This window comes from Pteropus alecto, unplaced genomic scaffold (genome assembly GCF_000325575.1).
Source record: "Pteropus alecto unplaced genomic scaffold, ASM32557v1 scaffold13, whole genome shotgun sequence".
Lineage (NCBI taxonomy): Eukaryota > Metazoa > Chordata > Mammalia > Chiroptera > Pteropodidae > Pteropus > Pteropus alecto.
In genome coordinates, this window is record NW_006434373.1 from 11,572,911 (window position 1) to 11,600,257 (window position 27,347).

The following is a 27,347-nucleotide window of genomic DNA, read 5'->3' on the forward strand; positions in this document are numbered from 1 at the left end:
TATCTTTTCAAAACCTTAGAGGTACACGGAGGTGTATTTTTTTTTTTTTTTTTAAAGCGTATTTATTTGAATTAACTCCCGCTTGGCGTGTCTCTAAAGATGCTTTGTTGTTGCAGGCAGACATCTGGTCTCTGGGCATAACAGCTATAGAGCTTGCAAAAGGTGAACCACCTCATTCTGAGCTGCACCCCATGAAGGTTTTGTTCCTCATTCCAAAGAACAACCCCCCGACACTGGAAGGAAACTACAGCAAGCCCCTCAAGGAGTTTGTTGAGGCCTGTTTGAATAAGGAGCCGAGCTTTGTGAGTTTATGAGATTGGAAAGGGCGGGCATTTCCTTGTGCGTGGACTGACTTGTTCTAGATACATCTTACTGAAATTTCTTTAATCACTATTGTCAGCTGTCTTCACAATTTCATTTTTTTCTCTTTGTAAATGAATATGATGGATTTCTTTGCTTTGCAAATAGGTTTTTATTGTTATTTAACAATTAAAAATTATTTTTTTTTCAGTGTTTCTAGCATCTCATACTCATTGAGCTTGAGGACTATTCTTAATATATGTGGAATCATACGTTTTTAATATTTATAGTAGAAGGTCAGGGCTGTAAACTATTAAGCTGTTTTTAGTAATTGCAAAGTCTAGCCTGAAAAGTAATGGCTAAATGTGTCTTTACAGTAAATATTTTCAGTAAGTGGGGAACTTTATTCTTCACATGTGTTAGGAAAGAAAAAGCAAATCAAACATAAACCACCCACCCACTTTGCTCCCCACTTCCCTTCTTCTTTCTTTGATGTTTCGTTGATCGTAGCAGAGCCATGTATCAGTGACAACTACGTAGCTTTAGCCTATTTCTCTTTCTGAATTAGGACATTTCTTTGAAAGTTATCTGTGTATTTTGGTGTTGTGTATAGCACCCTATGTCTTTGTTTTGTTTGTGAATTTTACAGCAGGGTTAGCTAGCTGAAGGCCAAACTGAACCCCTCCTTTTTATGAACTCTTATCTAAAAATGGGCGATTAATATTATAAGAGCACTGTGGTTTTCTAATATGATGCCAGTTTGGATAAAGAAATTAAATGGAGGAGTGCAACATTTTCTAAGAAGCTCTAGGGGATGCAGAGTATGTGAGGCAGGCTTCAGGCGGTGTGGGGCTGCTGTTCTGCATGGCCACGATGCTCTGCTCTTTATATCATGGTGTTAATTCCTAGTCGCAAAGCACCAGCACCAGCACCCAAGAAGATACACTCACACACATGCACTCCTTCTCGTTAAAAACGTATTTCTAGTATTGGCTTACTTGCCCAGTGTACACATGTACACATCTCCATTCCTACCTTGACTGCAAACACACTGAAGAGGATGAGAAGCTGAGAGTATGAGCACTTCTGAGATACTTGGAGTTTCATAATCATGTGGACAGACTGAGAAATACCAGAGGTGGCCTAGGTTTTTCAAAAGCTCAAATTTGAGACACATGTCTAGCTCTTGTTACTAGAGCTTTAGTAATTTGGAGTAAGTGGGGAACTTAGTCTTACTCGTGTTATTTGTGTGTTCCTGTTGTTTACTGTAAATGGGCTTTACTCGGCTTCCTTGGGAAGCATGTTCCCTGTAATTGGGTTTGCAACCTCAAGAGCAAAACAGTTGGCCAAGTTTAAAGCATTCTGTCTGGCTGTAGCCATGCTAAGCCCAAGGCCTGGATGAAGTACTCACCCTGATCCCAAGGAAAGAGGCAGAACTGGAAAAACCAGCATTTCTAAATTTGGAGAGCTGTATGACTAAACTTGGGTACACTTTTAGCATCCAAGAAAAGGGTATCTCCTGGCTCCTTTCTAGTTTCCTCTAGGTGGATCCAAATTAAGATTTTTAAAATGATTTTTTTGGTTGGAACCAAAATTTAATATAGGAAGTTAACAAGGTAATACAGAACATGTGTTTTCTCACTTGCCAGCATTTGTATTAAAATGATTTATAAAAACTAGGAGGTATATTCTAGCTCTCTTGAATGATCTCCGAAATTCTCTGGAGTATTTTCTGTGTAAATGCGTTTATCTGGGGGGAGTTCTCTTGCTTGGGTTGGATGGTTACGTGCAAAACGTTAAGGATCCCATTAGATACTAAACGCCATGTCCTCTTTGTACAGAGTCCCACCCACAGGTGCTAAATGACTATTCTTTGAGTAAGTCTTAGGGGAAAAAATATTTGAAGTACAACTTTATCTTTTCATATTAGTGTAGTTGTTTGAATTTTGAGTCACTAAGTCTGACTTTCGGGGTAGAATCACGTAGAATGTAGGGACTTCATCTCATGCTTTTCTGTTTTCTTTGTTGGTGGATTTCCAGAGGCCCACTGCTAAGGAGTTACTGAAGCACAAGTTTATAATACGCAATGCAAAGAAAACATCCTACTTGACTGAGCTCATTGACAGGTACAAGAGGTGGAAGGCTGAACAGAGCCACGAAGACTCCAGTTCTGATGATTCTGACACGTAAGTCTGCTCCGCCTGAGCTGTATAGAGTGTGCGTGAACCAGGAGGGCTTCACATGAGCTGAGCAGCGTGTCCATGAGCCCCTGCGCTGTGCTTGAGGTGCATAGTATGCGGGATGTGGCCTGTTTGTTCTAGTCTTCTCTTTAGGATGGGCTTTGAGTTTCTTTTCTTCCCTCCCCTTGCCTTTCTGCCTTTCCTTTCCTTTTCCTTTTTCTTTTTTAGATAATCCAGGTCGATGGTGCTCCTTGAGTTAGTGTGGAACCATCTGGGAGTCTTTTAGCCTCTTTTTATTGCCAGTCAAGTTTTTCTGAGTAAATTCTGTGAGATAAAACTGCATAAACTGAACTTGACCCAGTTTCTTTTTTTTTTTTTCATTATACTTCCTACTCTTAAAATGAAACTGATCAAATGAAACTGCTTTAAATGTATTTTAAAGAAGATATAAATTTGTGTTTATGATTCTGTGTTCTGTTCTGGTAGAGCTTGGCATTATTATAAAAGCTCTATACTAGGAAGTTTTTGGTAAATAAACCAAAAACTCCCATCAAGTTAAGCATCTAGGAATTTTGTTAGCTAAAGAGCTGAATTAGGTATAGATGCCATTTCAGTACATGGGATCAGGAAAGCTGATGGCTCTGACGTGAAAGAAGAAGCCAGGTCTGTTGAATCTGAATTTCTGGGGATGAGACCCAAGTGTATTTTCAGGGTCCCCTTGTAAAGCCAAGAGTGAGAACCACTGGCTGGGGATTTGTCGAGGTCAAGACTTTGAGAAATTAGGGTAGTAGCAATGAGAGTGAAAAGATGAGCAATGAATACAGATGTGGCCATGGATTTGGATAAAGGAGGTACAGACAGTTCACACTTGAGCAGTGTGATGGGTTTTGTTGAGATGGCAATATTGGAGAAGAAGCTGTTTTGGGGAGGCCAGGGTACAGGAGGCTGAGTTTGGTATGAGACATGTTTGAGTTGCTGACAGATGTCCAAGAGGATGTGTCCAGTATAGAGTGACATCAAGGTTTGGAGTTCAGAAGAGATGTCTAGGCAAATGATACAGATTTAGAGTCACCACTTTGTATATGAGAATGAATGGTGCCACTAAGAGCATATCTTCAGAATTTGAAGGGCCCGAAGCCTACGACCAAATCCTAGGAAATGCCAGCATAAAGGATGAATGTGAGAATGATTTGGGTCAGAGGAAATTCAGATGTCGTGCAGCCCCAGGAATTTGGAGTCTAGAAGAGGAGGGAGTGATCAGTAGGATCATTGCTGCTGAGGGTTTGAGCAAGATGAGTACTGACCAGAAACGCCCTTGTCTAATGGTATGCAGATGATTGGTGGCCTTAGTCATAGCAGTTGCAGACGGGTAAGTTTTAGAGTGAGTGGAAGGTAAGGAATGAAGGCAGTGAGTGTAGGTAATACATCCAAGAAATGTGGAGACACTGGCTGTAGCTAGCAGGTAGGTTGTGTGAGTGAGCAAAAGGATGTATGTTGAAAGTGGATGGGAAGGAGTCTAAGGGGAGAAAAATCCAAGAGGGGCTGTCAGTGGAGTAGAGGATTGTTCCACAGAAGAAGAGATGCTGCTTTCCATTTGAGGAGATGGGAGAGATGGATGTGGATGCAGTTGGCATTGTGGGAAGTTGTGGTAACCACATTCTGATGGTCTTTCTTCTCTGTGAAGTAGAAGACAGGGCTGTCTTCTGAAAGTCCAAGGGGGACTGGAGGCGGATGTGATTGGTTGGAAGTGGGGAAAATTGGAAGTAGGCGTGGCGTGAGACAGAAGGCATACATGCATGCATGGGTAGATAGATGGGCAGTGTTCAGTGCTCAGTTGGAGTTGGAGAACGTAGATTGAGAGGCCACCAGTAGATCTCCTCCGTGAAGTCTCCTGCAGAGACAGCACACTCACTCACAGAGTTCTCCTGGATTTATGTATTAAGAGAAACAGACACGGACAGCCAAGCATCTGGAGGCAGCGACGCTGGGGACTGGATCTTCACAATCCGAGAGAAAGATCCAAAGAGTCTTGAGAATGGAGCTCTTCAGCCTTCGGATTTAGAAAGAAATAAGGTACGATTATCCTAGAGTAACACTTGTCATCGGTCAAAAGCATTTTTTTAGTTACTTTTTGTGAAGCCTGCCTGCTGCATTAGTGGGCTAAGTGGTCTCTAATGGCAGCCTGTTCTGGAATTTTGCTGCTGTTGAATCAACAGAGCAAGAGATTTTGTTCTGTCTGATTACTCAGTGTCAGACCTACAGTGCTAATTTCTGCTCTGTGTAGGCATGCTGTCCTGCTGTGGAGTCAGCGTTTCCTGACACTTGGACATACAGTGGGATTCATTGGTTATGGAGAGGGGGATGAGGTTTCACATATGAAATGACTTTCTAGCTCTCTTGATAGGACTATGCCTGTTTTGCATACAGGGTTATTCATATAAGGTACTAGAATTTTGAGATTAAGTTTTATTTAAAGAACTTAGAAACAGATGCATTGATTTTGGTCTTTATATAAAACTTTATTTTGATTAATTAATAGATGCCTTATTTTAAGTTTACAAAAAGCTGTATTATTAGGATAAATAATACAGCTTTTAAAGCACAGCGGCGTAGTTTCTCAGGCAGTGTGGACCAGTAGTTGTCCCTTGTTGATCCTGTAAGTCCTGCTTTGATAAGCAGAGTGGGAGTCATTATGTGTTCAGATAGAGGTTGCAAAAGTAAGAAATAGGCCACTGTTCTACAACAGCCACTTGGAGTAGGCAGCTCTGATCTGATTTCCATTTCCAGGGTTTCTTTTCTTTCCTTTTTTTTAGGCGAGGGAACCCTCGGTTGACCTTATAGATTATAAGGACCTTATCAGCTTACAATCCCTCATTTTTTATTTTTTATGCCTACAGTACCTGGTCTTCGTAGGTGGTCTCCCATCCAAGTACTAACCAGGCCCGACCCTGCTTAGCTTCCAAGATCAGACGGGATCAGGCTTGTTCAGAGTGGCATGGCCGTAGACCCAGGGTTTCATTAGTAAAGTCCTCCTACATAGATAGCACAGTGGTGCAGTTCAGCGCTGCCTGCATCCACACAGAATGCCACTTCATGGGCCTCTAGTACCTTTCAGTGTGGAATCCAGACACTGTGGTTTCGCCATTTTATAGTCTAATGAAGGATAGTAATATAGTCCTGTTCAGATTTTATAGTAAATAGAACATTGCAGACTTTATGCTTGGATAGCACATGTCTGAAGTTTATTGAATTATTGTGAATATGAATATTAAATATTTCTAATTACCTTTTTTTTTTTTTTCTTTTCCTAAGATGAAAGATATCCCAAAGAGGCCTTTCTCTCAGTGTTTATCTACAATTATTTCTCCTCTGTTTGCAGAGGTAAGATACCCAATTGACTTTTGGCGGGGGGTGAGAGAGGAAGAATAGGACAGCAGGACACTCCTTCTGTGACAACGTTGGGAAATTAGAACAAGCAGAAGAGTGTGCTTTATACTCCAATAAAGCCAGCTGGAATCCAGCCCCTCTTGGTTAAGAGTAACTGTGTTGCTGCCTTGAGCGTACAGATGGGACATCAGCAACTCAGCCCAAGTCCATACATTACCAGAGTGATTTTTAACTTCACTTGTACTGCTTTCTACAATATTGATTTGGGTGCAGCTTGATCTATCTGCCTCAGACAAATTTATGGCAATGTAAATAGTGTATTTCTATTTTAAAGGGGACATTGGATTCCCTGGAGTCCTCGTGCTCCCCACTGAGCCCTCAGATTAACCTTACTTCTTATTCAGTACCCAGTGCAGTCACCTTACCTAGCAGGGCCATCTGTCTTTCAGGCGAGCGGCCCATTTCAGTCCCTTGTTCTGTGATTGACTGTATCCTGTGCCATCTCTGGGAACGCCCCGCCCCCTAGTAGATATCTGTATGCATAATTGCTTTTTGAGATGTTTTAAGAATAGATTTTGTGAGAATGAAGATTATTTTTCATCTGGTTAGTAGCTGATTTGAACAAAAGTGGGAAATATTCCTTTCTCTCATTTTCTTATGCCCCTTCCTGGCTCAGGTGACCTTTAAGGTAATTCAGATGAGTTGTACCAGTCAGTGCCTTTTGTTTGTGTGGTGATTCAGTGCTCCCCAGGGAGGCTATACCAAGAGACCTCAGACTTAAGGTGGGTGGTCTAAGGTGGGAAGGAAGTGCCACACACAGTCTCATTCCCACGCTCCACTTGGCCTGAGCCTCAGTCACACGGTGCCTTCACCTTGGCAGGGCCCAGGGTGCTCCAAGCCAGCCTCTGTCCTGTTCCCTCTTCTGGCCCCTCCTCTAGGCTCCTTCCCTTGCCCAGCCCAGCATCTGCCTTCACAAGCTTGCCTAAGGGCCCTCCCTCCCAGCCTGGGAGACTGGGGCCCAACTAAAGGGCTGTGGCCAGAGCCTGAGGTACAGGGTTGGAACCACTGAACACACTGGTTTTAGATTGAAAACTAAATGGCACAGGGCAGGTAGAGGCCCCTTCTGTGTCTTTTTCTGGCTGCAGCCTTGGCTGATTCTTCTGGGTACACCTGCGCTCTTCCTGGGATGTCCATAAGACCCCATTTTGCTCATTTGTCTGTTTGGGGGATTAGTCCTTCAGATTTCTAGATGCTCCCTTGCTTTCCTGCTGTCTTTCCATTGCTACTTTACTAGAATCAATCAGACAATTAGGGAAAATGGCATAGATTTTCTCATTTGTCTGAAGCTGTTTACTTTTTATTGAGCACATGAAGAAACTTCTAAATCATTCAGAATTAATGAATTAATCCTAAATGTAATAATGTTTTCATTTTTTTCCAGCTAACCTAAACTCACAGGCATCTTATGTTTTTATTATTAATATTTGATAACCTGATACTCAAAGTGTTCAGTGTGCATTGTTTTATATAATACTCATAAAACTCAGTAGCAGTCATTCTCTCTACATCTGCAGATGAGGACATTCCTTGACATCACTCAGTGTGTGCCCAGGTAGCTCACTCAGGCTGGGTGGATAGAGCCCATCCAGCAGCATTGGAGCAAAGGAACTACCTTGTGGGGTCCCAGGGCGGTGTGGGCAGTGGAAGAAGGAAGCTGTAGGACATGGCAGGGACACAGAGTGGTATGTTGCAGGTCACTCAGGACTTGTAAGGACTACTATTTAGTTGTTAAATGATTAGGAGTCCTATACAGACACAGTGACTGTCTCTAGAGTGGCTGTGTTTCAGTCTATGAAGAAAACATAGGAACAACTGCTCTGGTGGGAAGTGCTGAGCAGACATCCTCAGCCCCGCCAGCCACTCCCACCCCAAGCCTTTCCAGTTCTTCTGTATGTGCCTTGAGCAGGGAGAAGCCATTGTTTTTATGAGACTGATGCTGGGAATGACAGCATGTGTTCATGACAGCTTGAAAAGTCAAAGCTGCTTTGCAAACTATTTCTTAAAGATAAAATTGAGGAGGGGGACTTCTGACGAGGAGGTAGTGTCTGTTTTCTCTGCAGCTGTCAACTGGATCCTGTTCCAAGAAGCTGTCAGTCCTCTCAGCTGCATCTTGACTTGAGCGACTTCCCTTTTGCATGTTTTGGTTGCATCCCAGAAAGAGACTGAGTTGATCTTAAAGTGAGCAAGGTGCCTTGCAGACATTGTCATAGTTTCATGTGGGAGTAGAGGTACCAAGAGGGACATTGCAGGTTCCCAAAATTTAGAACAACAATTTATTTACATGAAATAGAATATTTGATGAGACAGAACCAAAAGGCAGTTTGTTGGTATCTAAGAACCAACCATTAACATCAGTAAGCTTTAGATTATATTGTAGCTTCAGTATAGAAACTAACGTTGAATAATATTGTAAAATTAAGGTTGAAACAGAAAACCAGGGGAGGCCGACTGCCATGATCAGATTTTGAAAAGGTGCACAGAAAGCTAGTTGTCTCTCTTCACTCCAATGAAGGGAGGGACTTAAGTCTGACTAACGCTCTTGTTATATACAGCGTTCTCAGCATTCAGAAAGCTGTTCGTTGAAAGGAATGGGAAGTGATCAAGTGGCTGAGCTGAAGCCAGGACTCGTGGCTGGAGCAGTTATGGTCCACACGTTGTTACTTTTTAAAATAGATGCCCGTGTGTATCATGCTCTTCACGTTTGTCTGTTTTAAGTTGAAGGAGAAGAGCCAGGCGTGCGGAGGAAACATGGGGTCCATAGAAGAACTGCGAGGGGCCATCTACCTGGCGGAAGAAGCGTGCCCCGGGATCTCGGACACCATGGTGGCACAGCTCGTACAGCGGCTCCAGAGGTAACTGCTGCCAGTATTCCCTCAGCCAAGGTTGCTGTCTCCAGAAGGGAGAGCCCATGGAAACACACCGTGTTTGCCCTGTGGCTTTCTTAGGTTGGCTGTAGGACACCTACAGATGGTCTGCTAGCTATCCTCCATTTGTTAGTTTGGCACTTTGTTCCAAGTTTGTTCCTGTTACCTTCTTGTTTTGAATTGTAGAAATCAGTATGAATGAATGATAGGAATCTGGAAACAACTGGGAAGGACTGCGAACTTTGTGCAGTTGTAGCTCTTGCTACATAAAAACAGAATGTCTTTAAGATATCTGTTTGCTCTTAATGTTGCAGCCTAGTTATCAGCCAGAGAAGTACAGTGTTTAGCCAGATGTTTGTAACTCCATTTTGTTTTATGCTGCGAAGTCGAGTGACCAAAACTCCAGAAGCTGGGGCTTGGTGAGTTCAGTGAAAACGGACATGGGCATGTTCTTTTCCTTGGGTGTCTGTGCCAGTTCTTGACTCTGCCTCTTGCCTTGTTGTGACAGCAGTGCATCCTGCAGAGTGCTCCCTGTCCACCCCCTCACCCCAGTGGCCCTGCACGTACTGGTGCTGCACGTACTCTAGGGTGAGGATTAAGTGGGGGTGACAATTTGGACCTTGCAACCCAGTCTCTTGAACTCATTTTAGGAGTCTCCTTGTGGAGGTCACTCTGACTGCCACCCCAGCATAAGTACAGTCGTTTGGGGGTGCTAAGAGAGTGGAGGTGTGCCGTGCTGCAGCCATGTGGCTCGATCTCTCCTTCACACACCAAACCTCAACACTCCTGAAGCACGAGGCATGTCATTCATTGCTTTGAAATTCACCTTCCGGGTGACCTGTCCAGGCTACCACGCCCTTATCAAAGGGTGGCAGAGGCTTGATGAGAGTTAGGAGTGTTTCGGGTCTGAGGTGTCAACTTGACAGTGCAGGAAGAAGTTTGGTATGTGAGGTCACTTTTGCCACTTCTTAGAAGTGATTAAAGGGGCTGCCCAATATCTTGTGAAGACTCCCTTTAAAATGGGATCTCAAGAGAAAATCGCAGTTCTGACCCTTCAGGTTTATTCTCCTGAACTCTCAGCTTCCTTCATAAAAGACATCCCAACTTTCTGACTTGCTCTAAGTAAAGTTTAGGCCAGAGAATAAAGTTGGTTTACTTGGTTGCCTTTAGTTTAGAGGCAATAGTCAGAATTATTATCCACCTCTCTTCTCAGTGAATTGCAGGAGTAAAGGAAAACGATAAAAAAAGTCAAGATACCACATGCTTATCTAGACATAGTCATTGTTACCATGTTTGTTTGTATCTACCCATTATGTATATGCAGTTAATTTCTGACATAGCTTTGTTATTCATTGAATGTTTTGTAGTAGTATCATTCCTATAATGGTCCCTTTTTCTGATTTCTCAAAGAAACTTGCTGTCACTTCACACTTCATTTTAGTGACATTTATTTCTCATTTAAAAACTTTAAATCTCAAACAAGTGAAACTAAACCAAAATCTTACCTTTAACATGTAATCAATATAAACAATGATCACTAAGGTATTTCACATTTGTTTTAGTACTAAGTCTTTGCAACTGTGTGTGTTTCTACTTCACAGCACACCTCAGTGTGAACTTGCCACATTTCAGGTGCTTGGTGGTCATATGTAATGTAAATATAACTATCCGCTGTCTACACTGTTTGAAGTTTTACTTCCCAGCGATGTGCTAGACATACTGAGTCAGTATTCTTTCTTTCTTCTCATCTCCAGACAATTCTTTCTCAGTTTTCTTTCCTTTTTGACATGTGAACCCACTCTCTAATCCTCAGCTATCAGATGACACTACTCTTGGGGTTCTTATTTGGTTCCCACAGGCCTTGACTGGTGCCATCCATTGACACCTTTTGGGCTCTCCAAGTTCTATGTGTCCCCTACCCAGATGCCGCCAGATGCCAGTTCGCCATTACTGCTTATGTTTCATATTCATTTTACTCCCAAATGCATTACTTCAGTGGGTCACTTCAAAAAATGAGAACTGACTTTTGTCTGAATCATGTCAAAAGCTTCCTCTCTATTTTAGTTGAATTAATATGTAGATCTTTTTGTGTGGCATCAACTCTTCCCATGACCTAGGCATTTATGTTCTTGGAAAGTGAGTCTTAGGATCTGTGGCTAATGCATGCTTTTTGGGAGGATCTTATGTTACTATTTATTCTCTGGGAAAGTGCTGAGTATTTTAAATGCCTTAACAGAGAAGCTCTTAGGATGGAATGTTTGCAGTAAGTTTCATTAAACACATCCTCTGTCATCTCCTGGGAATGGGTCACTTTTGAGGTGGCTAAGAGAATCTTGGCCATGAGAGGACTCCCTCTACTGCTAACTTTTTTTGTGTTCCAAAGCAAGACAATACTGTGGAATCACTGGAAGACAGAAGGAAGTATATTCGATCTCACCACCCTAGCCCATTACCATTATCGTTATCATTTTTGATGCATTGCCTTCCATTGTTATATGTAAGCCATGAACTTATCTAATTTTTTTCATTTCTGGAAATTGTGTAAAACTGTGTATAAGTTTATACACATAAATTTTTTAGTTTTATGAATTCTTTAATTCATGGATAGTCGCTTGACTTAATTTTTTAGGACTTGGGATTGTCTATAAAAACTAAGATTTTGTTTGAATTTTTGCAAATTTTTTAATTTGGAGAAGTGACATTTACTAATGTTTCTCTTTTTGTTTTTTTTTTTCCCTAGATACTCTCTAAGTGGTGGAGGAACTTCATCGCACTGAAATTCCTTTGGCATTTGGGGTTTTGTTTTTCCTTTTTTCTTCTTCATTCTTCTCCTTTAAAAAAAGTCAACGAGGGCCTTTGCTGATTCCGCTGAAGAGATGTGCCATCGAGGGTCTGTACCCCCAGCCGAGGTTTCCTGTCTAGGGCCACATGGCCCTTCTTGCCGGCCTTGGCTAGATAAGTCTCCAGATGGGGTGGGGAGGGTCAACTCATTCAAGCGATCATTTTATTTTATTATTCTTGTTTTTAATTGTAACCATAGTGCACATATCAAGGAAAGTGTCTTTAAAAACAAACCCTGAAATGTATATTTGGGATTATGATAAGGCAACCGAAGAAACGAAACCTCAGGTATCCTGCTTTAAGTTGTAACTCCCTCCCCGGGAGACGGAGATTGCTCTGGTGGATCAGTGTACAGATTTGTATATAGTGTCATTTTTACAGAAACCCTTTTGGCGTGCATAAGGAATCACTGTGTACAAATTGGCCAAGTGCTTCTGTAGATAATGTCAGTGGAGTAAATATTCGACAGGCCATATAACTTGAGTCTATTGCCTTGCCTTTATTACATGTAAATTTTGAATTATGTGACCAGTGATTTGGGTTTTTTTTTTTGTATTTGCAGGGTTTGCCATTAATAATAATTGATGCCCCTCTTATGGAATACTCCTATTTGTACCTCAAATGCAAATTTTCCTTTTGTTGCCCTACAACCCTTTTGGTACACTTAGGAGTTCCTTTTTCATTGATGGTACTATTTCTTAGTGTTTTAAATTGGAACATAACTTGCCTCATAAAGCTTTAAATTATTATTTTAAGTTTCTCCCCAATGAAGTGCTCTCATCTAACGTCCGTTTGGAATCGTGCCACTGCCAGTCCTACGCCAGCCGTACCATTCTTTCCAGTATGATTTTCATTGCACCTTGTAGTGAAATTTGCATATCATCTTTCCCACCGAAAAATGTCTGAATGCCTACACGAATAAATTTTATAACACTCACATTGCATACTCTCCTTGAAACGACTCTTGAGAGGGCAGGACACCTGCCGCGTGTTTGTGTGTGCCTGTGGTTGTGCGTGTGGGTGAGACATTTTAGAACGTTATAGGAAGAAGTGCCCACATTCAAAATGCTGAATGTTTAGGTCAGTTCCCTATGCAACTTTTAAAAATTGGTCATTAAGAAGATATGGTTGAATATTATGGCTGATTTGTAAAATTGCTCTCTCTCCAGGAACCTCAAATAAGGGTTGTTTTGTTCTCTTAAAGGAGCCTGTGTTTGCCGACTTGTCAAGGCAGATGTCTGTATTTTCCTTGGCAGAGTCTTGCTTGCCAAGGGGGGAAATAAATCTCTGGGTCTCTGGTATGGGAAATAAGAGTCCATGTATAGCAATTCTTGACTGTCTGAAATAAGTATGCGTGGTACTTGTGTAGTTGTTGATATGAATTATTGTCATCTCTTGTCGGAGTATCAGTTCTTGGGGAAGACAAGGATTTTTGGAAGCAAGAAAGTTACTGAGGAAACTTCAGGATGGAAGGTCACACATGTGCCAGCCCGGTGGCCTGGAGGTTACAAGTAGAGGACAGAGGCCTGAGTCAGAGACATATGAGTGGGTGGTTATTTTTAGTTTGTTAATTGAGTCTACTTTTAAATTCAAAAATTAAATTGTGATTTTTTAATTAGAAGTAGATTTGGGTTGAATTAATTTCTATTAAGGATACATTTTGGTTAGGGGAAATAGAATTGAATAGCTAATTCTTATTGTGCGTGTTATTCTGCAGCAAGAATGTTAACTTGAAAAATAAATTTTGAAAGTATTTTGTGTTTCTGAGAGTATTCTGTATAAGGGAACTGTTGATTTTCCCTGTGTGAGACATAAGCCAAAGATCAGTTTTGTTCATTGCAGGAGAATCACTCAAAAGAATGAGCAGTGTTCCCCTAAAGTGCTTGTCTGATTTTAAGACAGATAACATGGACAGCAGCTTTCCGATTCAGAGTTCTTAAAATTTGCAAGTAGACACTGACATCAAGACTGAAGCTAAAGCCAATCTCAGATACAAGTAATGGGTTATGCTCATAGATAGACTGGATTCCAGTTAAGCATATTGGTGCAAATGGTCAGGTATTCTGCAATCACTAGACTATAATATACAACACCGTCTCCTGGATGAAGCAGCAAATTATTCTTTTAGAGTTTATTGGAATTATCTTCTGTTGATTAAGCTTCCTGGGGAAGATGTGGTTGGACTGTATTTTAAAAGTGGATTACATCCATATACAGTTTCTTCTGATTTGTGACTTTCTGTGAACACACAAACTCAGCTGATGTGTTTTTAAGGAAGCTAGCATATTTGTGTATCCACTTCAAGCCCTGTATTAAAAGACAGACCATATACCAGAGCTACGATGGGACCTGCTTCCGACAATACAAACTGCTGTTGATCTTTAGCCAGCCCAACATTCAAGATGGATTCACTAACACTCGGAAGTCTCTCAGTGCCAAACCCCAGCAGTTAACAGCTTATCCACCGAGAGACTGCAGACAGTGGTGGTGCACCTAGTGTGGGCAACGGCTTCACACAGCATGGTTACCAGCTTTTGGAAACAGGCAGTGGGCTGGCTGTGTCTGGCTGGTCATGCCTTTTTGAAGCTGTCTTGTGTGTGTGGCCCAGATGGCTGCACTTAGCAAGATGGCCACCAGTGTGGTCTGGGGTGTCTTGGTCCGCTAACAAGTCAGTCTCGTGATTGTCTTGATGTTACCAAGTGCCACATACCTTCCGATTCTGACAGTTTTGTTCTCGAGTTGGTCTTGTGAAGTGTCTAATTCTTCATGTAGCATTTTGTACCTTTTATTTGGCAAAACATATGGTCTGTTTATAAGCATTTTTATATTTCCTTCTTTAAAAATATGCTTCTGTATTTCTGCTATAAAATATGGCAATAAATGGGGAGTGCTGCAAGGCGTGTTAAGCACAGGTACTGTGTCACACAAGGGTCAATAAAGTTCACAGAAAACAATTATTTTTGTAATTTTGTGTCTTGTGTGGAGAAGGAATAGACCGAATGTTTTCCCCCAGATTTTGTGTTGAAATCCTGTGTGCAACGTGATGTATTAGGAGGAAGCAATTATGTCGTGAATGTGCAGCCCTTGTGATGGGGTTAGTGCCCTTAGATTCCACAGAGATCCTTCGCCCTTTCCACCATGAGGACACATCCAGGAAGAAATTCCTGTGAACCAGGAAGAAATTCCTCACCAGATACTGCATCTGCCAGCACCTTGATCTTGGACTTCCCAGACTTCTGAACGGTAAGAAAGTTGTTGTGTCTGTAAGCCACCCAGTTTATGGTATTTTTGTTATAGTATCCTGAATGGGCTAAGAAGGTAGCTCTGACACTTCCTGACAGCTTGGGAGCAGTCTAAATTGCATGTGAGTTGGACTTTTCCTTTGAAGTCACAGGGGAGCATAGATGTTACTCATAGATCTCAACTGGAAGTGTCCAGCAGATGGTTTAGAATCATTCAGAAATACCGAAATATACAACCTCATCCCCAAGCCTTGTAGAATTTACTGTCTTCTGGAGGGAGAATTTTCCTGATAATGCCTCTGCCATCTTCGTGACTGGGGTAAAATACACTTGAGTGTCACCTTCTCAGGATGTTGGTCTTGCCCCTGGGATGTGGGAGAAGCTTGTCCCCAGGCCCCTTTCACAAAGGAAGTGGCAGGTAGCCCTTCCCTCTCTACTTCACCCTCCTCCCTTGGGTTTTAGTCCTTTCATAGTCACTGATGATTAGTCTCAGACTTTAAAATACCAAGTTTTTCAAAACATGTTTGTCTTCATGAGTGGTTGCATCTCTTGTTTTTCTTTCACACCCACCCTGCAGTGACCAGCCAACTCTGCCCCTCGTCTGCTGAGGCACCAACCCACCGGAATTAGATGAAAATAAAGACAAGAGACAAGGTGGGTTGTTTTGCCTTAAAACTTCAATATGCTGGATTGTGGCGTGAGGTATTTTTATTCCCTTTAGTTAGTATTTAAAACCGTCTGGTACATATTGTAAGGCAAATGATTAACACATCTCAAGCTACTTGTCCATTTGTACATTGTCGTTCCCACATAAGTCAGTCACTCCACAGAGTCGGGGTTGCTTAGTCCCGTGTTGCTCAGGGAAGGGCCTTTCCCAGCTGTGGTGCAGGGCAGTGGAAGAGAACTGTTGGATTGGTCGTCCTCTCTGGACTGCATCAGAAAGGGCTTAAGAACACTAGGGAGTAGCAGCCACCCAGTCTCCGTAGAGAATAGGCAAACGGATTTTGATGAGTGGGCCCCAGCAGTTACTGGAAACCACGTTCCCTGTGTGGTCCAGCTGTCAAGGGTGTGCAATGTTATACTGTTGATACCCCATACTTGGGGGAAGGGAAGAGTATAAAAAAGAAAAAGATTTTTTGAAGACAGGCACAATATATATACTACTATTGAATGCACAGTCCCAAACCACAGTTGCAGTAGGATATAGATAGGTATGATAATGGGCGCGGGGACTATGCACCATTATTTATAGTGCTTCTGCATCCACTGGAAGCTCACAAAAACTCTCCATAATGTAACATATCACAAACGGCCCTGATCACTGACATACAGGTTTTCATGCTCGTGAAACAGACAGCAAAACACCACAGCTTAGTATCTTCCCATTGTATACACCACTCACAGTACAGCGATAGTCTAGATACCACACTGGATTTCTGCCTTTCTCAACAGAAAACCACCCGCTACAGTTTGTAAATAATAATCACAAACAGTTTGGTCAATTTGCGCCAAGAAGTAGGTCTGGTAACCAGCGTTTTATTGGGGCACAAGACCCCAGAGTGGAACGTAGTGTGCTGCAAATTGCTTATTAATCAAAGGAGTAAACCTAACTTCCTTTTATTATAAAAGTAGAAAGATTGAAAAAAAAAAAAAAACCCAAAATCTGAAAATGATCTAATTTGCTTAAGACTGTGCCATGTGTATCACAAACACTGGAAAGTCCATTATTTAAAATGCAGCAGCCTATAAAAAGAAGGGTGCTTGCCCTGTCTTTTGGTTGAATGGATGTGTTTGTACTGCTTTTAAGGTGCAGTTATGGAGGAAAAATGGTCATTTGGCACTGTATTAAGACAGTGTTTTAATACTGGCACAAGCTAAAGAGCCCAGCAAGAGAATGACAGACAAAGTGCCACCAGCACTGGAGGTGGGAGCACTGTTCCATTCAGATGCGAGGTTAACAGCTGAAAAGACAAGGTTAAAAACGGTTCTGCGGCGACAGATGAGAGTTGCTGTAAAACCATGTTTTTGTTTTCCAGACAGGTTAATTTTACTAGGCTTCATTAATACAGGAGAAAAAGTAAAGGTCTTCCAGGAAAGTAGCCACTGCTGAAACAACAAATATGTCCTGCCATCAATACACATGAGAGTCTTTGTGACTCAGAATGTGGGCACGTGAAGCCGAGCTGGTGGCACTTCGGATCACCTCCATCCACCTAAAACAAGAAAGCGAAACAGCTGTCAAAGACCACTTTTTACAAATTTTGTCTGATTTTTTTTTTTTTTTTTTAATTTTGTAACAGTTTCATGATGCTGGGCAGTCATTACTTAGGAAACCACAGCATAAAGTAATATGGGCTTGGTTTGTAATCTGACATTTTAGCAGAAGAGTTTAAATGAACTCTTAGCACCCAATGTAAGTGTAAGGGTTCCTGAGGAACACAGTTTGAGAACCATTGACCTGGGTGTGCTCATTTTCTAGACTCAGAAGTGTCCCTGCCAGGTGATGCAGCAGCAGCACATTCCATTTAGAGCAGTTAGAGGTAAGGTTTAGAACTCTGCCTCCTCTTCCTTCTCACCAGCAGCGGTGGACAGCCTATCCTGCTTAGTAGGAGTTCCATTTTATACATTTGAGTATTTGTGGCATACTGATTAGGTTTTGGGGATGCTGGCATTGTCTGGAGACATTTTTGGTTGTCATAATGGTGGGGACAGGGTACAACTGGCACCTAGTGGGTAAAGGTCAAGGATGCTGCTAAACATCTTCCAGTACACAGGAGAGACCCCACCTTCCCCCCTAACCAAAAATTATCTGGTCTAAAATGTCCACTGTGCTGAGGGTCTGCCAAGCTTCCTGCATTCGTGAAGCTTATAGATTGGCTTTAGACATTCCGTAATCACAGGCTTTTTCAGGATCTCGCCACTGCAAGGCTAAATTATCCTTGCTACAACAGTGACAATATCTCAATTTAGATGAATTTACCAGTCCAGGATCAAATTTGCGAATTTTTAGCCCCTTGGAGTATATACTGAAGCAGTATAGCTTACAGGCTGCTATTTTGGGATGTCATGGGGAGGTTTCAGCTCTGGCTTTAAACCGCTGTGCTGTTTTCATTGAACTAATTTTATTAGGGTTTGTGCACAGATCACAAGTGGCCCATGGGTTAGAAACCCTTGTGTGGGGGTGTCAGTGGGTAGTGAGGGAACAAGTTATGGTCCCGTCACGGCATGGCCAGGAGAGAAGTTTCTCCCTAAATGTGTGCGGGGTGGGGTGACTTCTGTCTTGAGGACCCCCAAAGGTGGTGGTTTAAGGGTGCAACTGCTTGTGCAGCCTACTAGAGGGTGTACTTCCAGAGGCCCAAAATTTGCACTTAAAATTTCAGAAACAGACAAACCACTGGTCAAATGTGAGAGCCTGGATCTTCCCATTTGACTTCTGTTTTTTGGCTAAGACTGTTGTCCCTGGGTCTCGTTAGGCAGTTTTCACTAAGGAGATAACTCTGAGAAGCAATAGGATTCTTTCCCTTCTTAATGTGGTCTTTTGACCAGAAACAGCCTTCTACAAATATTCCTGTAGCCCAATCAGGAATATTGGGACTTAAACAATGAATCTATAGACTGAAAAAACTCACATTAGAGATTTAAAAGTGCAACGTGCGTGGCATTAACTAACATTGTACAGGTTAAGGACTGAGGTGATTTCCCAGGAGAAACATGGTTCCACTTGCTTCTGTGAGAACACAAATGGACTCTGGCAGAGGGACTTCAGAGTTACTCTAAGCAAATGTCAGGGTTAGAAGAGTGTCCTGGGCAGAGGGGGACGTTTACCTTTCGAACGTGTATTCACTTTCAGCCCTGAAGTAGTACACATGGGACTTGAAATGCAGCTTGAACACGTAGTCTTTGTGGATGTCCTCAGACTCCGAGGGAATGGTGAGCGAATATCCAAGCAGAGGCAGGCTGGCGAGGGGGTGATTGTCCTGGCAAAGGTTAAGAGAGGTTAAGAGAAGGTGGCTTTGCAGAGGCAGCCACAGGTGTTGAGCTTGGCTGCAGCCTCTTACCCCAAAGCTGGTCTGGGCCAATGCACTGTGGTCCAGCTAGTGTATCCAGGCCATGAACCATCAATTAAGTTGTCATTCCCCCCACCCCCCGCCCCAAGAAGACAGATGGCCCTTTTCAAGGCTGAAGTAGTCCTTCAGCAAATGGATAATGCCAGCTTTCTTTCGGAGCGAAAGTCTCATGGACACACCCTTCTCCTGTAGGCCCCTTTCTCATACCTGGCTCGGTGGCTCAAGGGCAAAGTTCTTTGTCCTTGTGGAGGAAAACTGCTACATGGGCCCACACCCTAATACCTCGTCCCAAAGGTCACAGGGCCACTTGCCCTGTGTGAGACACGCACCTGATGTGATTTGTAGAAGAACAGGCAGAAGTTTGTGAATACCACCCACAGCTTCTGCCACCCATTGCTGTTTTTGAATTTCCTCAGCAGGTTCCCAGACAACTGATTCTGAAAGACAAGTAGGCCTGTAAGCACAAATGGGGACACCCTCACCAGCGGTGTGCAGCCTGGTCTTGTGGAAAGGACAATAGAGCTTCACAGTCTGGTGAGAGCCTCGCTGGACAGGCCCAGCCTGTACTGGGCCCACAGGCAGGGGCTGCAGTTCTGAGAACAGGCTTCCCGCAACTGACTTAAGAAAATGGTGTTTCTCCCTGGTAGGTGGAGAACCCTTGGGTTCTCCTGGTTTGATTAATTTTTCTTGTCAGTTGAATTACGTCCCTGTCCACCTTCCCACCATCCCCCCCCCCAAAGTGCTAACCCCCAGGACCTCAGAATGTAGCCTTATTAGGGTCTATCACAGGTATAATTAAAAGAAGATAATACTGGAGTAAGTTAGGCCCTAACCCATTGCAACTGATGTCCTTATGAGAGAGGAGGGACACAGAAACACTCGGAAGAGTGCCATGCAACGACAGACTGGAGTGATGTATCTACCAGCTACAGAACACCATGGCCAGCAAACCACAGAAGCTGGAAGAGGCAAGGAAGGATCCTCCCATACAGCTTGGCCCTCTTAACACCTTGATTTCCAGACTTAGGAGCTCCAGACAAATTTAAGCTGCCCAGTTGGTGCTTTGGAATGGCAGCCACAGGAAAGGATCCAACACCACTCAACTGTAAGCCATCACAACCCGGCACCAGCAGCTCCAGGCTGCCATCTAGTGGCCCAGGCAGAACATTGGCTTTTGGGAGAGAAGTGACCTTTCCCCAGGAAATTGACACCTTAACTCCTGTGAACTTCCAGGCAGCTGAGGTGGGATGCCAAGAGCAGAGGATGCATACATATCCTTGTTGACTCTCCAAAGCCCCTCAGTGTCACTGACTGTGAAGAAGACACTAACAAGGCCTGTCCACATTCCTGACAAGCTGGCAGCTCATGACCAGGGAGACTCAGAGAGGAAAATGGATGGTTGCACAACTATGAATGTAACTTCTGCCATGGAATTGTCATTTTTATCACAATTTAAAAAGATATATAATAATGTACCTGAGTCTATTCTATTTCTTTGGTACTTTTCAATAAGCACTTTTAAGTACCCATATAAGTAAGGCCCCTATGCCAGGAGTTGAAAAGTTTAAATGTCTTTGCCCTCGATCGCTCAGAATCTGAAGGAAAGAGACATGAACAGTGAATCAGGCTGAGAGAACGTAGGAAGTAGCTCATCCACGTGGACTGGGCTACACTGGACAGAGAGGACCACCAGCTATTACCCTGTCTGGCTGCCACTCACCACTGGCAGAAAATAAGATGCTCTGTTCTAAGAAGGTGATGGCGCAGCCAGAGTTGGGGTTGTGATATTTCTGTAACATCACACGTGGTCACACGAAGTCACACTGCAGGCAAAGAGAGTAGCACATTCTCCTATACCGAGTTAAATTCCTCCAGATAGAGTCCGAAAGATCTTTAGCTTTAGATACAATTACTTCTTGAACAAGGGCCAGTCCCACAGTGTGGTATACACACCAGATTCCAGGCAGGTTGGTGAGAATACTCTTAAAAGCTTCCAGCTACCTTAAATCCTTTCTGGAACACACCAAGGTATAAACTCTGAATAAGTCCCCCTGGCATTGCCATTCTAAGAGCCTAGATACTTTTTAATAATGACACCTACTGGCCTTTCTTTGCTCCCCTTAGCTTCGCTCCGGTACATTTCAGTCTCCTACTCAGAGTACCTGGCCCCCTAAGCTCTGTCCTTTCTGTCACTGTTCTCAAGAGGCTGAACCCTTTTGTCCATGCAGATGACCTTTAGGTCTGTCTCCAACCCAGACCATTTTCCATCTGCTTTAACAGGAGAGGTCAACATCCTTGGCCCAGAACAGCTGGTGCGTCATTTTTTGCTACCTTTTAGAGTAGCCGCCACTCCCAAACTGCTCTGTTCCTATTGAGGACCAGTATGTACCCCCTGACCCCCTTTCCCCGCAAAAAAGATCAAAGCACTGGTACATGTTAAGGTGACCTTATTTGGAAATTGGGTCTTTGCAGATGTCATCAAGTTAAGATACAGTCATACTGAAGTAGGGTGGGTCCTAATCCCAATGAGTTGTCCTTAAAAGAGGACATTTTACCAGACATACAGGGAGACTGCCGAGTGAGACGGAGGTGGAGATTACACCTCCTTGGTGTCTAACAAGCCAAGGAACACCGAGGATTGCTGGCGATCACCAGAAGCCTAGAGAGGTTTGGAAAAGACCCTCTGAAAGGAGCCGACCCTCCTAACACCTTGATCTTAGACTGCCAGCCTGCAGCACTATGAGAGGAAAAACTTTCATTAGCCGGTTTGTCATACAGCAGCCACAGAAAATAGTTCCCACCAGATTCTTCCTCTCAGTGCTGTCCCTCCTGGTCCTCGCCTGTATTCAGACTGTAAATAACACCCACCTTTCCCAGATCACCACCACCTAACTCCAGTCCAAACAACTTCGACCATTTCACCTCAGAACATCAGCAGGCGAGGCCTCACTCTGGCCATCCCAGCTTCACACTCCCCCACATCTAATGTGAACTCCCTGTGCTCGCTGGCTTGCACGCAACTTTCAGCTTATCCGCGCTGTCCCCGAACATCCCCGTTACTCATTTCTATAAGACACGCGATCGAAGAGCCGAGGACCATGAGAAAACCGCAACGAGAGGGAAGGGGTTGCTTCCTGCCCCCCATCACGCGGCGGCCCTGGGAGACTGGGGCTGTCTGCCAGTGGGGGACGTGTCTGGGGCCCACCACAGACACCAGAGTGAAGAAGGCATGTGCCTTGGGAGCGGGGATCTGGCAAGGGAGGGACATTTGCAGAGTGACAGAGGAGTCAAGTCCATGCGTTTTTAACCTGCATCTTTCCCACCTTGAAACTACATGCCCAGGGGCTTGCTTTCATGCTCTATAGTTCTTGGCAAACTTTTCCTTCAGGGGCCACGTAGTAAATATTTTAGGCTTTTCAGGCCAAGGGGCAAAATGAGAGATTTATATTAACCATTCAAAAATGTAAAACCCTGATCTTCGTTCATGGCTGTAAACAACAGGGGTGTCAGGATTTGGCCTGTGGGCCACATTTTGCTGACCTGGCTCTTAGACTCACCTGGCCATGTAGACAAATGGCTGCAGCTGTGCAGGCCTGTCACCCAAAAAGAGCTGGCCTTGAGGTGTCTTGGTCGCCTAAGACCTACCTGCCTGCTGCATTCCTGAATGACCTGCATGCCTCCAGGAATTAAAAAGGTCTCAAGCCTCCGAAATTCCCATGCACTGACAGTCCTAACTGCACCCCACAAAGGTCAGTATAAAGTGAGGCAGAGACAAATTCTTTCTCACGGTGTTGCACTTCCACCAGCTTCACTGGACCAGACTGGACAGATCAGATTTGGTTAGGTGTGTTTTTCTACCAGGTAGTCACTGGTTCTTCCCTGCTCCCATCCCCTGGGAGAAATCTTTGGCTGGCAAACTTTGCAGGCCGACCCAGTGTAAAGGGAGGGAGGAGGCCGAGCACATTGAGCCCATCAGGAGGGAAAAAGGTGTTCCTATGAGGAACAGGAGGGCACATCACTGCGGCTGACACAGAGGCCGGGGGAGCCCCACACCCAGGGCCTGTACCCGAGACACGTCCCCTTGAGGATGTTTTGGGAAGTAGGCATGAGTTTTAGAATACTAGCAACGAAACTCGAAATACTCCATGGAACGGTGAAGGTCACCTCCAGAAAACCTCAGTCCCTACAGACTATCCATCAAGAAATGCTTGGTACATTCCCATTACTATTGGTTCAAAAAGCAAACTGCTGTCCTTGACTCAGTCTTTTATGTGGCATTTTTGGATCAGGTGTCTAAATTTAGGAATTAAGAACTTTATGGGTTTTAGAAAGATAATCAGATGCCTCTCCTATATGGCACCCCTAGTAGTGGGGTCTGGGCAGCTGCCCAGACTCAAACATGATTATACGGTGAAACATGAACATTCACACAAAAATGATAAAAATCCTCACAACAGCTCAGGTCAGGTTCTGTTGCCAATGGGATATGAAGAGAACTCTGGTTTTAGAGCTTTCTTCAGTTTGGCATTTTCTGAAAGGTTATGGACTATGGACCTGGGCTGGAGGATGCTTAGGGATTGGAGTTTGGAGAGTTCTGGAAGGATCACAGTTGCACTCTGGGGAGAGACCCATCATCAGAGACGGCTCCCAGCGCCTGCCCAGAGAGCCCATGTCTGAGGTTCTTCCATGAATTACACATGACATTGCTCTAGCTGGTACCAGCTTTCTGACCCTACTGCCTCCTTGTACCCGATTTCAGGTGTGTAGGGTGGGTGGCTGTTCCAGGATGTGGCAACCTTGGTGCCTGGACCTCTCCCTCCACTGGCACTAGGGCCCCGTTTCTAGGCCTCTCTGGTACAGATACAGGGCTAAATGCATACAGGTTCTGCTCTATGGCTAACTCCACGAGAGGGAAAAAAAGTGTAGATGGCCTGGAGAACAAAAGAAAATGATCATCGTACAGAGAAGACCAAGATATATGCCTTTGCATTCACAGAATGTCACTGCTGGCTCCCTAACCTGAGAGGCTGAGTGTCGTTCAGTGTCCCATACCCCCACCCTCTAGGCTCACGGCAGGTACCTCCACGGCCACACTGAAGTCCACCATAGAGACGCTGGTGTTGCGGTGCCAGCACACATGCACCATGGTATTGCCGCGGTGAGGGGCCTGGCGTTCCAGCGAGGTGCGCGAGGCGCTGAGGTCATCCTCCGACTCCTGGTCGGCCACCACGGCCTCATCAGGGGACTCTGTAGGACGAGGCAAAAGGCAGTGCTTCTGATCTTTGCTCTTCAGAAGGGGCGGTCACAGTGATCTGGTTCTGGGGACCCCTACGCACCCACTGAGCAGGAAATCACACTAGCAGTCATCTGCCTGTTAGGATCCCACCCCGGAGGGCATCCCACCAGCCCCTCTACCAGAGAGCCCCTACCACGCTTCAGCACTGGGCCTGCAGTGCTTGCCCAGCATGTGGATGGCCTTGTTTTCTATCCCTAGACACTGACATTCTATGTGACAAGCCGCAATATGGTCCAGAAAAGATGACTTCCCTGCACTCTTATAGTTTTAAGGGTTTTTTTATTTTTAGGAAATGGAAGTTCCTTGGGTTCGGCTTTAAACACAAATGTGGACCATGGATATGAGGCCCACTGGTTAAGGTGATTTTAAATGCAGTAAAAGGCTCTCCCTCTCAGCCAGAGCTGCCCCGCCCCTCCGTGGCCGGTTGCCGAAGGCAGTGGGCCGTACGCAGCACCAAGGAAGCTTCCCTCCACACTTACTGTTGTCAGGGGGGCTGCTGGCAAGGAACTCGGGAGTGGGGCCGCTGCTTTTCTCTGCCAAATCAATGGCCATTTGTATGTCCTCAACCCACTTTTCCATCTCGGACCGAGAACTGAAGAGACAGATGTCAGGTGTTCAGACCACAGCAGGTAAAAGGGTAAACAGGTAAGAGGTCAGGTGCCCGAGTTACCTGGCGGCCACGATGATGGACTGCCGTTGGCCCCGCAGGGTAAGGCAGTGGGGCACGCCCCACTCATCTTCACTTTCCTCTATCTGTGGGACAAGTTTTCATAATTTTACTGCCAAGAAGTGAGCAAGATGCTCAGTCCATTTTCAAATGTTTACTAAAATGGCTACAGCATGGAGAACCAAGTGAGAAAAATAACGGAAAGGGTAAAGAAAGGTAAAAATGTAAAAATTTTTTGGCAGAGCCTGTAAACTTTTCTTTGTCCATCCACTGAGGAGAGTGTAGTTATAAGCCAAGGAAATAGTCCTGTGCTGACTGCCCTCCTGTCTGCATCTGCCAACCAAGGGTCACAGAATACTGAGATCTGTCCACTGGCATCTTGGGGGAGGGACAGGTGACTCCTTGGTCTAGGAGTAGGCTGGGCTCCATTACTCCATGTGGATGGTGAGGATTGTCCTTCAAGGCCTGGGGCCCGGCACACGGCAGTGAGAGGCCAGTTCATATCACATGGCCACATCAGCTCGCCTCTTCATTTGGTTCTAGAATTAAGATAGCTCTACGTCCCACACGTAGGAGAGGAGACAGGTCCCAGAGCCCCTGTAGGGGAGGAGCTCTAACAAAGCCCAGGTTTCCCATAACGCCTGTGATGCTCTCACTTCCTTTTCCTTCCTCATGTCATTGTCACTGGCTCTTGCTCCCTTTAGCCTGGTTTGCAAACTACAGGCAGCCCTGATGTCGTGCCTGTGGTGCATACTCACGGTCATGCCATAGAGCGGGAGCTGCCCGTGGACTTTAAACTGATTCGAGGCTGTCAGTCCCCTGCTCGTGTACAGCAAGACATCGTTGAACTAGAGGAGCAAGGACAAGTATGGCTGAGATGCATGGGCTCCATTTGAAACCAACAAGTGCAAAAAGTATGACAGTTCATTGATCTCAACAACTGAGCAGCCTTGGCTGCTCCTCCCGCCTTCCAGGTGCCCCCTCGGGCTGCCGAGGCCCGATCCTGTGACCCCACGGATCACTCATCACAGTGAAGACGGACAGCTCAAACCACTTACCAGGAAAAACATGCGCTGCTGGAGCCCCTTCCCGGAGAGCTTGCTGAGGCTTCCCAGGCGAATGAATTCCTGCAGAGAAAGCAGACCCAAGAGTTGGGTGGGAATGTGCAAACCTGCGTCAGCGCAGAGATTCTGGCTTCCCACACCACGGGCCCTTTCACGCTAAAAATCATAGTGATCACAGTTACTATTTACTGAATGCTGAGCCAAGCTGACTCTAAGCTCCTCACCTTCCCAAGAACCTAAGAGGCAGGGATGACCATCGGCCTCATAACAGCGAGGGACATCACTCAAGTTCGGCGGTGTGCTCAGGTCAGGCTGGTTCACACTCAGGCGTGTGATTACACACGCAGCCCACAGGCCCTGCAGGCTTCCCACTGCTAGGGATGGGACGAGGACCCGGCCAGAAACAGACAGGCAGCAGGGGACCAGAAGACAGATGAGCCATAGGAGAGTATTAGGAATAGGGGAGCATGCTCCATGACTTAAAACTCTGGTTCTCAAAAACTAGTAACCATGTTCGAGGATAAAAGAGCGAGACGCAAATATATCTAAGGAACGTTTTCTTCCAAACCATAAACTCTTCTGGGCATGAACCATTTGCGCCACGCCCACCCCCACCCCCCGACAAAACTCATTTTAAAAAAGTTTGTTAAAATACACATAAAATTTACCACTCGTGACCTTTAGTGCATTCATAGTGGGTATCCATCGCTACCATCTGTCATCACCCTACATGAAACTGCCCACTGGGCACTCATTCCTCGGTTCCCCTTCCCTTAGCACCTGGCGACCATCAATCTGCTTTTTGTCTCTCTGGATTTGCCTAGTCTGGATATTTCACATAAATCAAATCATGTAATGTGTCCTTTTGTGTCTGGCATAATGTTTTCAAGTTTCATCCATGTTGTAGTGTGTATCGGAGCTTCTTTCCTTCCTGTGGCTGAGTATTTCCTTGTATGGGATGGACCACAGTGTGTTTATCCATTCACCAGTTGATGGGACATTTTGGTGGTTTTCACTTTCGGCTACTGGGAATGGTTTTGTTATGCACACATGTTCCAGTTTCAACACCTGTTTTCAACTGTTCTCGGTACACACCCAGGAATGGAATCGATGGGTCATATGGGAATTCTATGGTTAACTTAAATTGAGGAACTGCTAAACTTTTCCACAGTGTTGCTTTTAAAACACAGCTATAAGTTCTTTGACATCCATTAGAGGTGGGGTCTCTGTCTCCTTCCCTAGGATATGGGTGGGCTGGTGACTGATTTGACCAATAAAGTATGGAAGTGATGCTATATGACCTCTGAAACTTGGTCATAAAACTGCTTTTTCCCTAGGAACAACTGTTCTTGGAGCCCGACACGGTCATAAAACTACAT

At 44.6% G+C, this 27,347-nt stretch overlaps 2 protein-coding genes and 1 pseudogene across 3 annotated transcripts in view; 1 reads left to right on the plus strand and 2 right to left on the minus strand.

Annotated features, from left to right (window-relative positions):
* Window positions 1-14,586, plus strand: part of STK24 (serine/threonine kinase 24) — a 107,130-nt gene extending 92,544 nt beyond the window's left edge. For both annotated transcript variants that reach the window (XM_015587344.2, XM_015587345.2), the window contains 6 exons: window positions 117-302; window positions 2,341-2,486; window positions 4,424-4,553; window positions 5,793-5,861; window positions 8,643-8,779; window positions 11,532-14,586. In XM_015587344.2, the coding sequence (XP_015442830.1) occupies window positions 117-302; window positions 2,341-2,486; window positions 4,424-4,553; window positions 5,793-5,861; window positions 8,643-8,779; window positions 11,532-11,568 (705 nt within the window). In that variant the 3' untranslated portion in view covers window positions 11,569-14,586. The remainder of the gene's footprint in view (window positions 1-116; window positions 303-2,340; window positions 2,487-4,423; window positions 4,554-5,792; window positions 5,862-8,642; window positions 8,780-11,531) is intronic.
* On the minus strand, window positions 5,369-5,487 carry LOC112477787 (annotated as a pseudogene).
* Window positions 14,587-15,533: 947 nt separating the features above from the next.
* The window catches only part of FARP1 (FERM, ARH/RhoGEF and pleckstrin domain protein 1), a 225,755-nt gene continuing 213,941 nt past the window's right edge, over window positions 15,534-27,347 (minus strand). Inside the window, exons 20-27 of the mRNA XM_015587343.2 lie at window positions 25,963-26,031; window positions 25,663-25,752; window positions 24,908-24,990; window positions 24,717-24,829; window positions 24,022-24,188; window positions 19,271-19,378; window positions 18,700-18,851; window positions 15,534-17,087 (exon numbers count right to left, since the gene is read on the minus strand). Coding sequence (XP_015442829.1) covers window positions 17,006-17,087; window positions 18,700-18,851; window positions 19,271-19,378; window positions 24,022-24,188; window positions 24,717-24,829; window positions 24,908-24,990; window positions 25,663-25,752; window positions 25,963-26,031 — 864 coding nt within the window. The 3' untranslated portion in view covers window positions 15,534-17,005. The remainder of the gene's footprint in view (window positions 17,088-18,699; window positions 18,852-19,270; window positions 19,379-24,021; window positions 24,189-24,716; window positions 24,830-24,907; window positions 24,991-25,662; window positions 25,753-25,962; window positions 26,032-27,347) is intronic.